The sequence below is a fragment of the Embiotoca jacksoni genome, unplaced genomic scaffold (genome assembly GCF_022577435.1).
Source record: "Embiotoca jacksoni isolate LCO1_2020_lvr unplaced genomic scaffold, fEmbJac1.0.p SCAF_10, whole genome shotgun sequence".
Taxonomy (NCBI): domain Eukaryota; kingdom Metazoa; phylum Chordata; class Actinopteri; family Embiotocidae; genus Embiotoca; species Embiotoca jacksoni.
In genome coordinates this window covers 1,723,962-1,737,683 of record NW_027185230.1, presented here as the reverse complement: position 1 = coordinate 1,737,683, position 13,722 = coordinate 1,723,962, and the positions used below count along the sequence as shown (strand labels likewise).

Here is a 13,722-nt window from a genome sequence, read left to right as displayed (position 1 = left end):
CGATCTCTAGAGATCATTGAAATAGACCGGAATCGTCTCTCTTGCTCGGTCGGCCTACTTCTACCAGTGGAAAACATTGCATACATTACATAACAGTTTGTTCGATTGTTTTCCAGTTATTTGTCATACCCCATTAATTGCCATGGAAACAGAGATTGCGCTAACAAACATTTTTATATTTTGAGAGCGAATTGCCCCACAATATAGAAAAAATAATTTGCTTACATATTTTATTTAGTTGGTAGCTTGTGTAATCGCAAAATTACACTCGAGGGTGTTTTAACGTAATTAATTGGCTCGGCAGATATGTGGTCAGGGCCGAGGCACTTTTGGTCTTAGAGTTTTTCACAAAGTATTTTAGCACTAAAAGTAGCTCTTATGTTTACCAAGTCACCAGGATCTGATCAGAATCGGCCAAACGCTGCAAGTAATTCACACAAGCTTTAGGTTCATTCATTCAGCATAATGTCATCCATGGCAGAGGATCCACCCTGCACCATCTCTCCAATATGAAGTTTTCATGTTTATTACAAAAAGTTGCTCTCATTTGAAAAGCCTTTGATTGTTATATTAGAGGACTTAGTTACTGGTGAAGGGCCGTCATAATGCCACATTACACAATGATATGTTGGGCAACAATGTGCTTGCAACTTTGTATCAGCACTTTGGGAAAGATCTCCTGTTTCACAAAGTCAGATCCATAAAGAAATGACTTTCCAGTCAGACTGGCCTGCACAGAGCCTTGACCTCAACCCCGTCCAACACCTCTGGAAGGAACTGAAACCCCGACTGTGAGCCGGGTCCAGTTTCCTCGACGTCTGTTTCAACCTCACTCATGCTCTTGTAGCTGAATGGCATCAAATCCCTGCAGTCAGATTCCAAAATCTGGAAAAGTCTTCCCAGAGCAGCGGAGGCTCCTACAGCAGCAGATTAATGTCCATCATTTCACCAGCATCACATATGGCTGTTGTCTCCAGGGGCCTCATCTATAACTGCTGCGTATACACAAAGCGGGACCTGAAAGAGGAGCAAAACTCGGACCCATCGGTACGCACGTGTTGGAGACAGCGGAAATTGGAGACGGTGAGGTGGTGAATGGAAGCTAGATTGTACACATTTTATGTGACAGGCATCATTATATGGATGACGAAGCCTCTCGCGTATTTCACTTCACTTCATGTTACATGGACACCAGTCCTGTATAATTTACTTCAAACCAGCAGTGTAATTTGTGCTAGTGAGCCATAACTGTTCCATAAGAAACTTTCAATTGTAAATGATGGAAGCAAATTTTAAACCTGAAACCTAATTCCTCTCTTTATTTCGTGCGTGTTGCTCAACACATACGTTCCAGCGGAGATCAGAGCAGACGGCCGGACTCTGTCTCTGGTCAGTCGTGGAGATCTGCAGCTGATAAAATGCAGGATGATGTCGTGCTGCGGCAGAATCTGGAAAGTTGGGGGGGGGGGGTCTTTGCCCGATATGATGTTTGAATATATGGCAAACTGATCATCGTCATCTTTTGAAGAAATCAAAGATAACATCAAATAGTTTAAGGCTAAAGAACTGCAGAACAGAGCGTCAGTTTTTAATATTTGCTCATAACGTGCACAGGGTTTAATGCAAGTTGTTGTGTTAAAGCGCTGCCCTGAACACAACTGCACTCTCAGGCCGACACCGCCGTGGTACAGCTGTCACTGCAGCGGCATCATGTTGCCACTCGTAGCAAGTTCTTTAGCTTGTGAGCCCGGAGCTGTGACCACCAAACAATACGAGCTTCACATCCTACACAAGCACCTCGAGTTCCGTGTCAGAAAAACTCAACTTCTGGGTTTTCCTCTCCGTCGTTGACACGGTTAACCAAAGAACCACTGACCAACATGGCTAATTGTATATGCATCAACCTTCATGATGTGCTTTGCATTTACCCTTTATAGCAAAGCAAGGATCAACCGGTTGTATTGTAAAGGTATTTCAGCAGTAATTACAGGTTTTATTATATTACTTTATCGTATATTATTTTATAGAAACAAATCTAAGCCAGAAACGGCTCCCCCCCCCCACGGCTTACCTTCTGTGCCGGGCTGACAGCGGGTCTGGACATGGTCTTGCGTGCTCTGTGTATGGTGACGGGTGCTGAAGCCGAGGCAGGAGACAAAACAGTGCCATTTTTAGTCTCTGATGTCCCCTGTCCCGACGTAGTCCCTTTAATGGGGGCAGTCCTTAGTGCACCTGAACTCGGTGTACACCCTGACGCCGAGGCAGGCGGGGGTTTGGCTGTATGTCCTCCCGTCGGTGAGCCCGAAGGCAGCCAGTTAGTCCTCTGAGGGGAGACCCCCAAACCTGGCGTGGCTGCAGCGCCGCCTTCCTGCTGCTGCTGCTTAGTGAGAATGAATCCATTGCTTCCTGTAACAGAACCGTGCGGTGGCTCCATGTCTGACGTGCCGTTCTCGTTTACCAACAGTACAGTCTTGTTGGTGCCTGTTGTCAGGCTCTTGTGCCTTGTGTCGTCGCATTCGGTGCCGTTCAGCATTGCTTCCGCTGCAGGGGAAGAGGCCAGTCGGGCTGCTACCTCTTTGTCTCCATCTGGGCGTCAAAACCAAACACATAATGCAAATTATGACGTGAACCAATCATTTGAATAAATAAAGCACTTTTGAAATGATTTAAAAGAATACCTGGCTTCTCCTCTCCATTGCTTGCTGCATCGAGTGCCTCTTTCTTTGTGGATGCACCCTTATCCACGCCGCTCTTGGCTAGACCAGCGGGCTGAAGAAAAAGACCAAAAATGTGAGGGGAAAATGAATTTAGATTTCATTTGTTTGCATTATTAATTAATTTGTGGCGTGGATAACATTTTCAATTAACTGTCTAGTTTATAAAATGTCTAAAAATAGTTCCCAAAGCCAAAGCCAGGATCTTTAAAGTGCTGATTTTGTCAGACTAGTCCAGAACCCAAAGATACTGAAGTGTTCAATATCAGTGCAGAAACAACGTCTTAATTCATTGATTAAAACTCATTCAATCACAAATAATTTTCCATCTTATTTTCCCATAAAAATACCAAACATTCTCCGGTTTTAGCTTCAGAAATGAGAGGATCACAGTTCTCATCTGTAAAACATTCAGGTCTGAGCAGGAGTATTTGTTAGCTATTTATGCATTGAAATGTGTGTAATGTCTTTTCAGTAATGTGTCATTGTCAGGGAGACTATAGAGTCAGCCAAGATAATGGGGGCCACCCCCATGCACTTCCTTTGTCTGTCCTCTGTCCTCTGTCTCTCTCTCTCTCTCTCTACTACTACAGCCAACCAGTAGAGGAGCAGATGTTGCCACAGCTTCAAAAGAAATCTTAACCACCCCAACCACCATCATCTTTATATCGCTCAGAGGCAACACCAGGAAATGTGAATCTGTCTCTTCCTCCTGAGCAGACCATCAACCTCACACTGGGAAAATGGCCCCAAAGGAAACCAGAGGCCCGGGAGAAAAACATCACGAATCCACACTTTCACTTTCCTCTATGGTCTGTCTATAAAAGTCAGCCCCTTTGTTGCAAACCCTTCGCTCTGAAGCAGCGTTTTAGCTCAAATATCAAAGGGAAGTGGACCTCGTGTCAAATTGACCTTGAAGAACGGTATAACCAGCATTGAAGAGAAAGGTTTACACTCTCCTCAACCTCATGTGAGGGTCATTCCCGGCAGAATAAAGGCCGATATACAGAATGATTTGTGCTGATTGGGGCAGGGTTCACCGTAAAAAAGCCCGTACTGACTCCGATTGTCCCGAGAAAGCGGACAAAAGCTTTTCTCCTCAAACGAGCCCAATCAAAAAGACCTGCGACAGACAAGAGGCCACTGAGAGCTTCACTTTGACAAACTGACTCTGACAGCTACGGTTAAGCCTCCTCTTCAAGGGCTCCGACAGATTTAACAGACAATGCGAGTCCTGCTTTGCCTACAACCGATATCCCAACTAAATGAACCCATCAGGACAGGCTCCCCAAATCATTCTACGATCACGTGCTCCTGAGTCCCTGAGCCAAACACCAACATACACCTCATCAAACAGCAACAAGGTCAGGCCAAAAACGAGTCTGTGAGCTCAAAAACTGAGGATGTTTCCCAAAGAACATCTTGTCTGAGACTGTCCTTAGTGGTGAATGAAGCAATCTAGTGAACACATGTGAGCATGAATAGAAGAAGAATCCTTCAGGTCCCTGTTCTTTTCATGGATTGAGGAAAAGCCAGTTACAAAATTTAAGAAAAAAAACCTCACCAGCCTCATCCCTCCCCCTAGTGGTGGAAAGTGGAACATACACACTGGAGACAGAGAGGAGAGGGGGTGGGGAGGGAGGCAGAGAAGGCTGTCTGCAGATCTCCGCCATTTCGCAACCAGATTGTTTACTGACACAACGCGGCCATTGCAGCAGTTTTCCACTAGATGGGGACTGAAGGGGTCTGGACGCTCGTGGATTTGGATATGGAGGCTGCTGAATGAAGCTCCAAAGGAGAAGCCAAGACTATGGGAGCTTATCAGGAGCCTTAAGCAGCTCATAAAAAATGGAGAGATGTTAGAATAGACCAGAGCTTTAGCCATGACTGTAAAAAAAAAAGGCCCCAATGGTTCAGAGTTTACATTCCTGATGGGACCTTGCTGTGAAACTGCAAATAAGCTTCTTGTAATTATCAGAAAAATGCTCTTCGCACACGATATGTTATTTGTAATGCTATAAAATATTCTAATGTCTCAATCATTCAACATAATGTGAACCTGTTATGTGACAAGGCCTGGGCGTGTACACTGATGTGACCTATCTTTAGATCTGTGGCATGAGAGCTGAAAAGAAGTCAGAGCTACCTAAACACAAAGCACAAACACGTTACACAATCAGGTGTTCCTGTCAGGGACGAGCACAACAAGTCAACAACCCGATGAGATAAACGAATAATAACCCACGCGCCTGCCTTCCATACAGCTAGAGAAATCTTTTTTTAAAAGGCTCTATTTGTGGACCTCATTTCTTGGGTGTGGCCAGCTCGACTCGCGAATGATATGTCCCCTCTCAGATGGTTTTGTTTGGAGCTCTTTTAGAGACCTGGAGAAACAACAATATCCAGTATTTCACAAGACCAAAGCAAAGTTGCAAAAATATTACGTTTTCTCATTTCAGTCTTTCAGAGCCACCTGAAATTGATCTTGCAACCACGTGGTTGGGGGCCCACTGTTCTAAAGAAACGTGGCATCTTTTCCTCAAAGAAAGACAAATTAATCTGGGGCATTCTGGTGGGCAAGAGATCAAAGCTGCTGACTATGCAATCACAACAAACCCCGTTTGAGTGGTCTGTCATCCTTCCTCTCCCCCTCATTCCCTGTCACTTCCCAATCGTCCACTGGCCACATACCGGCGAAGATCCTCAAACTAACTCAAAAAGACAAGACTACTTTGCATAAAATCTCAAATATACTTTCCGAGAATCTGCCGATGGTTAACCTCTCCTGTGACTAATTGTGCAAATGAACCAAGACCTGAGTCAGAAAGCAGCTCTGAAGAGCAAATGCAGCAGCTGGCAAACATGGAAGCTCACATCACAGCCTGAAGGACTTCCTTTGAATTAATAAACAGGAACCGCAGCCCGATGTTTATGTATATTACTGATCACAAATCCTGCACATAAATCAAGTCCCCAGGGACGTCATTATATACTGACCACTGAGAGAGAGCAAAGAGCAGGAAGGATTACAAAAGGTAAAACCCAAAAGAGCCTAGACCTGACTAGAGAATCAGGAGAGTTCCCAGATGTTCAGGTCAGACTTATCTTCCCACATCGAGAATGACATCACTTTTGTCGATGTGTAATTGCTCTGAATACAGCTGTTGTGCTAATCCATGACGAGCTCTCTCCAACAACAGGATCCAACACGCCACACTCAAATCTCTCTTTGACAAAACAGCACTGCTACCACACACACACACAAAAATCATTGCTCCTTGAGATCAGGTCTTCGATTTCAGGAATAGAGAGCAATCTGATAAGGCAGCAGTAACTGTGTCGAGGAGCGCAGGAGAGACCAAAGAGGAGACAGCAAGAGCTCAAACCAATTGACAGGAACTTTTAGAAAAATTGGCTAAAAGGATGTGTGAAGCAATAACTATGCATCTCCTCAGACCATTAAAAACAACAACCAAGGCTGAAGAGTATAAATGTCTTTCTCCTTGTGTCCCTGCAGGAAGCATCATACCTGCTTTCTTCTCATGGCCTCCATTGAGAAGAAGAAGGCGTCAGAGAGGGAGTGAGTGATTGTGCGCGCGTGTGTGTGTGTGTGTGTGTGCGCGTGTGTGTGTGTGTGTGTGTGTGTGTGTCTGTATATGTGTGTTTGAGAAAGAGAGAGAGAGAGAGAGAGAGAATGTGTCGAACGGATTGTTCCTCGTTTCCTTTTCTTTCCCCGCATGCACATTCACCTCGCCGGTCATGTGACCTGGTGGCTCCCTCTGTCGGTCCTCCTCTTCAGAGGGTCTCCACAGAGCATGCTCAGACCGTTCAAACTGTAACACCATCTCTTTAAACTGGAAGACCTCATTGCCACTGAAGATGGAACCAAATCACCACGTAAAAGCTGCTTATCCAAAAAGAAAAGAGAAATACTCTAAAAACCCTGCCTAACCTATATGTTACTGTATCACACTGCTATTTCCATCTGCCTTTAGTTCTACTAGTTTTTGTTGTTGCTCTCCATTTCTTTTTTTAGTGCTCATGTAATTGTCTTTCTTATGTAAAAGAGAAATATATTTTGGTCAATAAAGTCTTGTGGGGGAGAGGCCTCAGATATTCAACAAACAACCTTGAAAAGAAGGAGGAAGTAAAAAGAACAAGAGGCCCAGGACCAAACAGTTTTCTGTGGCAGCCATCGGGCCACTTTCTGAACCTCTCAACAGGAGAGTCTTTTGTCTCCACTGAGCCTCAGGCCAACTAACAGAGCAAAACATAACGCTGCCAGGCCATGAAACAGATATTAAATCCTAGAGATGAAGGAATGGGCCGAGCCGCCATGAAGGAGGAAGACTGAAAATAGTTCCAAAGGCAAAAACACAAGATCCAAAAGGGACAAAGCTCTGTACAGTATTATGCTCAGAACCGACTCGCTTGGTATAACGCGGCAGTACATGTTTTGTCATCTTCATTGTCTTATACTTTTTATTATTTTTGTCCATATTGACTTACTGATGTCTCAAATGATTTTCTTTGTCTGTCCAACAATCGAAAACATAACAACAAAAATAAAGAGAAAAGCAAATCCTCACAGTTCAAATCAAGAACTAGCAGATGTGTGCATTTCTGTTTAATTACTGCTTCAGACCATCAACTGATAGAACAAGTTGTATCACTCCGAAACAGGGTTTTTTTCCACCTATCAGGCAGGTAGGAATGCAGATCTAGAGATGCTGGTGGCTTCTTCTGTTACACAACTAAACAATGAAAACCTAATCCGGACATGCAGGCTTGGATTTGCACACTATGAGCTGCGCAACATGTGCAAGACACAGTGACCGACTTGCAAAGACAAAGCCTCATCCTAGTCTGCAACCAAACGTGAAAGTCAGTTGAATTACAACACAACAAGTGTTTACGCCCACCTAACCCTCTACATGCACCGTACCAGCTTTGTATGCATTATGATGGTATAAATCTAAGTTGACACCGTGAAGAAATGGACCAGATGTCTTTCTTCATGGCCAGAGGGCCAATGTTGAAGCAAAGCAGACGAGGATCTATCAAAAGGGGCTCGTCTGTAGTCGTGCAGAACCGAGCTCTTTGAAGAGTTTTCTCGTTGAATGAGCAGCGTGCTTCTGAAGGGGGCGATGTCTGTTTATTAGTCGGTGTGGCACTTTAACGAGTGTTATTGATTTTGGAGAAACTCGGTGTTGTCTCCCAACATCACAATGGGGTTTAACATTTGGGGTTTTCAAGAGAAATAGCACAACAGCTGTTGTAATAATTGCCTTAACTCTGCGTTCCAAATCGCGTACTTTCTTTTTACTTTTAGTACGTACTGCGGCTACCCCTGAAAAAGTACGTACTGTTGCATGTAGTACGTGTACAATTAGGACGTACTACTTCGTCATAAAAATGTGCTTTCAGCTTTGGCCCTCTTGGTCGTATCCGTCGCAATCTGTAGTGCAAAGTTTGAAGTTCCTTTTGAACGAGTACGCTTCCTTTTAATGCCTCTTTTTCTTCTCCTCCTCCTTCCTGTTGTGGGCGGAGCTTTAGCACCACCAACTGTCTCGGCGGCTCAGTCGATGCGACTTATATTCCGCTGCAAACCTCCTGTGTATTGGGACATACTAAATCTGGTTCTGGCTTACTGAATAGTATGCTAGTATGGATACTGGAACGCAGGGTAAATATTCACTACTTTTCATCATTCACCACTATTACGCAATCAACATTTCAATCTGTCCAGTACTTAAGTTTGTGACCTATAATTAATAACATGCCCTTCAGCCTCAGCTGTACGATGAGCAATCAAAAGGTCGCAAGACTGTTGCCCATCAATGAAGAGCGGCACATTAAAGCACATGGAACAGGGGAAGCAATAACTTTCGTAAGAAAGTACTCCAAGTTACATCCCTTGATCAACATCAGCACCCGAGTTCCACGTGCTTTTGTGATCACTGGTACGTACGCATCTTTTCAACATGGATCATCAAATTTGGTTCAGACTCGGGAATTTGGCAATGAGACCCTTGAAATGCTTTAGAAAGCTTAAGACAATGATGCAACGGGCCAGACGAGATGTTTCGAGTGACATTTGTGTTTAATGGGGAGCACAATGTCACTGTGGAAGACCAAAGACAGCCCGTCAAGTCAGCACAACCAAGGAGGGTTTTCTTTGAAGTTCGCAGGGTTGGCCACTGTGAATTTGTCTCACAGGGTCAGACTGTCAACACCGAGTTCTACTGTCACACTCTGCGGCATCTGAGGAGACATGCAGTGCAAACAACTTCAACTGTGGCGCAGCAATTGGGTTTTCCGACATGACAACATGCCCATTCACAGCACATTGAAAAAGGTTTTAATTTAAAACTAAAACAAAAAAAATCGAAGCTCCACCCCGACTTTTCTCTGCTCTCCAAAAATGAACTACGATCACTGCTGGACCTAACGACAAGTAATGCCTTAGTCTTGTTTTTTTTTTTTTTTTATTAAGTCTTATCTTTTTACTATTTGAACTTTGTCCAAAAACTAAAGAGCAGAATTGTACCTTTGGCTTTATCCTAGAGGTTAGACCCTGGTTAAGATGCACTACCCTTTATCAACAAGTTGTTCCTTCAAAAGTGCACGCAGCCGCAAGTAAGTTATGCTCGTTTCTTTGCGGGGAACATTAGTTACAAGGGCTGGATAGTTTTTTAATGTTAGTGCTCAACAACATCCTGATAATCAGACTGGATCGACATGTTTGTTTACACTCATTCAGCTTGATACTGTGTTCATGTTTGCCCGTTTCTGACCGGAGTAGGTTATTTTATTCTGTTTTGTTCTAGTCATTCAGTAGAGAGTGACTGTTAGTCCCACTGACGTCATCTTCATGTTTCTCATTTGAATAAGAGGAAGGAACCGTCTGATCGCTGAATATGTAAATAAAAAGAGATGGTGGATAACTTGCGTTATCAATTGCTTGCACAGAGTATATAAACCCAACGACAGCCAATATACGAGCAGAAGTATTACTGAGAACGAGTGACGTGGCACCAGAAACGTCTTTTTAACAGAAGAAAGCAACATTCAGCAACAGTGAAAAAGAAACTGCTTGCTGAATGTTTGATACACTGCTTTTTGTATACAAGTCAGAAAGAGGAAGACAAAAGACTCATAGCTGGTTCTATATCATCTGCATTTTTCCAGTCAGTGGGCCAAAATCATTTTAGATTCGCCCATTCTAGTAAATACCAGGCTGTCGTAAAGGAAAATAATTTTGCATCATGAGCGGGCTGATGTGGACAAACCACAGTAGATCAGATACAGTGAAGAAACAAGTGATCTGGTTTATTTTAGCCAATCCATTAAAATCACGCCTGGATGAGAACAGGACATCTCGGACTGACTTACTTACATTTGCCACTTTTTATGTGGATGCCCAGATAGTAGTGATGATAAACGTAGCAATAAATTTGTTGTCTGTCTGGGAAGCGGCTGTAAAACCTGTTGTTCTTCCTGCACCAGCGCCATCATGTGATGTGTACATTGACCTACTGGAGACTGGAAGAACTACAGGCTCACCCAGCTGCCGGGTCGTCCTGGATCACGTTTCTTTCTGTTTGCTTGTACTGTAACAAAATATATATTTCCAGCAGCAAAAATGCCCAGAATGTTGTTAAGGATGAGAAAACATTTTACAGCAGTTTGGCTGTTGGGATATTCAGCCGGATTTATTAGAGCCCCCCAAAAAAAGCAGCGGCGATGCCTTTGTTCAGATTGCCTTCTGATGCAAACAGAAATTGAATCATTCTTCTGCAAAGACTTTGAGCGTGGGCAGTTTTTGTTGGACGTTGTCACTGATGCTAGCTGGAAAAAACCGGTGTGTTAGCTACTATGCACAGAAGTTTTCTCCGAACTTTGACAGAAGTGTGCCGAAGGCCTTTTTAGGATACCGACGATAAACTGAAAAACTAAAGTGAGCAAGCCGAGGGGGCCGCTGACCGTGAGGTGGGCATCTTTCTCACCTGACATTATGTTTTGGCTAAGAAAATTTCTCAACACTTTGTGTTGTTAAGTGTATTCAACAGGTGCTCACGAAGTGGCAACCAACAGCGACGTCACCCGTTGGTTTGTGAACAGCTGTTACGAAGCCTTTAGTTCCGATATCGGCCGGCGCTATCTTGCTAGTTCGTAGCGGTTGGGAGCCATAAATCACCATATTTGGACGAGCTGGGGGGGAGAGAGAGCGATCTGATTGGGAGTTCAACGATTACTAGGTCCTGCCCAACGACAGCCATAACCCGACTGCACCACAGGCACGTCAATCAAATAGACAAGCCTCCAAATACACAGATTTATTTTTTTAGGCTTATTTTCAGATGGACCGCCAGAAAACTAATAAGCAGTGACTTGCTAACAGAAGCTAGCAAAAATAAACAAAATAACGCCTGGCTTTTTGGAGCCGACCTCTGGAGGCACTCTAGATATTGCAGCTGAAGGTACTTCCGCATTGGCCTCATTTTTCAGACGCAGAATCTACGTCCATTTTTATATCCAGTCTATGGTGGTAACATTACACTATATGTTCAATACCAGCAGCTTCCGATAATTAACCGCCTTGTTTCCCGTCTCGCTGCTAATGATTATTTATTAATTGGGGACTCCAAGAGTAGAAACTTAGCATCGGGTACCTCTACATCCAAAATCCCTGTGATCGAGCACAGTTCTATTAATTGGAACTGGTGCAGGGATCTGCTTAATACATGGTGCGTCATCTACCGCCTGCCTCGTTATTGAAATTACCCAAAACATATTTGTGATAACTGTGCCCGCTATATATAATTATGTGCAGCACCATCAGTCCCATACAACTTTAGAGAACTACCCGAGCGGATATCACATCAGCTGGGTGGTGTCTGTCACGAGGCTAGGAATGGAAATGTCGCCTCAAGAATATATTTCAACTACAGGAGCCCAAAGCGCTGCTTGAAATTGAATGAAGGTTGTTCTCCTGCTGTGGACTCCTTTCTGAATACACACAAGCTGAAAGCTGGATGAAACTCGCACGCACACACGCACACACCGAGTACACCGAGCTCACCGAGTACACCGAGTGACCAGGAAATTAGAAACACCTGTAGGATGTATTGCCAAGCTACACAGGAGGTTGGCAGTTAGATCTACCTTAACACAAGCTTAAAAACAATACATTTTGAAAGGTTGAGCAAAGATCATTTTTGGTATGGAAAATTATCTAATCCATGCTGTCAGGCATTTACTGTGGAAGGACTTGGTTTTTATGTGCTACTCTTCTGCCTGCGATCTGAACAATGCAAAATAAGTCTGTTTAAACTCACGGTACCATAAATATGACTTTTCCAGTTAATCCCTGTGAAGTTATGATTTTCTTTTCTTTCATATTTGGATTTTCTGCTACTGAAGCATCGAGTTGGCTAGAACAGTAGTGGTAGCAAACTTCACCTGCAAGTGGGGGCTGTCACACAGGAAGTCACATGTTTTCCACTTTCTTTTTAAGTCAACAGAGAAATCAAAGCATTAGTGGCTGACACACATTTCAGCTTTTACAACGGCTGATTAGAATAAACGGCTGAATTTGACGCAATCTTGGGTATCAGATGTTGGAAAAGAAGCATCTGCCAGAGAGGGACGACAACGAAGCCAATCGCATTGCTAAATGATGAGGGCAAATATTAATTCACGAGTCTAAATGAATACACCTATGTTGGTATGAATTAAGTTGGACAAATAAATATATCTTCACACTTATCCAAAGGGGTATCCAGGCCATATTTATCCATTTCTTTTTTTCAATTAACTTATCAAGGGCTGCAATTACTTTAACTACTGACTAATCAGCTGATTATCTGGCTGATTTTTGTTGTTGTTGTTTAAGCAATGAAGTGCCAGAAAGAGAGAAAAAAAAATGACCCGTATAATGTGAAGTTCATCAAGTTTCAAAATAGTTGCCGATTCATTTTCTGTCAACCAACTATCAAATTAAATGACCTACTGGTTTCAACACTGAATCCGTAACGCGTCCGTTCAAGAAGGCATTCAAATTGTAGGTCACTGCACGTTATGTTCTCCAGACAAATATCTAAAAAAAAAACTATTCACAGAAAACAACAGACACATTTACACATGTACATCATACCCACTGGAGGTGTGTGGGGACTACTGTGGGTGACCTGTTTGGCTAAATCCATCCAAATCACACAAAGTTATGAGTACAAATCTCACACACACACACGCACACACACACACACACACACACACACACACACACACACACACACACACACACACACACACACACACACCTTTCTTTGCTGCACCGACAGATGATCGTCAGATATCATCACGACGCTGCTGGAGCGACCTCTGCCGAACAAGACTGGACAGTTATCTCCTAAAGCTACGAAAAGAGAGGAAACAAAACAAACAAACAAACAAAAAAAAAAAGACTGAAGCTCTTGACACACACGTGCACACTTTCTGTGTTATTGTATTCTTCAATTAATTCACCGACGAAAGCTTCTTTCTACGGAAAACTGTGCAACTTGAACGAGCTCCACACCGGCGGAGCTGCAAGGAGCTTTTCAACGCAGACAAAACTTGCACCACGAAAAATAAAAAAAAAAGCATCAAAGTTTAACGTGAGACGTAATCGTGCAAATGTGTGCAGCAGCAGCAGCAGCAGCAGCTTCTCGTAGCCGGCGCCGTGGATGTGTTGAACGGCAGGTTGAGGCTGCATCAGTTATCGTGAAGCTAACAGGCTCGTCCACCGGAGACGCACACACACGCCAAAAAAAAAAAAAAACCACACACAATCAGACAATCATTTTTGCCGTGTTGCCCCCCACGTTGAATAAAAGACTTCGCCTCGCTCGTCCGGAGAAGATAAACCTCCCGAAATCAGTTTGAATGTGATCCTGAGAAAACGGGAGCACAAGTCTGCTAACTTAGCATCGCTGCTAGCTCGCTAGCTAAACAACAGTGTACG

At 43.6% G+C, this 13,722-nt stretch overlaps 1 protein-coding gene across 5 annotated transcripts in view; it reads right to left on the bottom strand.

The window, feature by feature from the left end:
- Positions 1 to 13,722, bottom strand: part of ehmt1b (euchromatic histone-lysine N-methyltransferase 1b) — a 33,522-nt gene that overhangs the window by 19,282 nt on the left and 518 nt on the right. For 2 of the 5 annotated variants that reach the window (XM_069161385.1, XM_069161376.1), the window contains exons 2-3: positions 2,679 to 2,769; positions 2,072 to 2,586 (exon numbers count right to left, since the gene is read on the bottom strand). In XM_069161385.1, the coding sequence (XP_069017486.1) occupies positions 2,072 to 2,533 (462 nt within the window). In that variant the 5' untranslated portion in view covers positions 2,534 to 2,586; positions 2,679 to 2,769. Of the gene's footprint in view, positions 1 to 2,071; positions 2,587 to 2,678; positions 2,770 to 6,243; positions 6,329 to 13,039; positions 13,687 to 13,722 lie in introns of those variants that run through there. The other 3 variants (XM_069161366.1, XM_069161357.1, XM_069161348.1) reach the window with 3 other exon arrangements.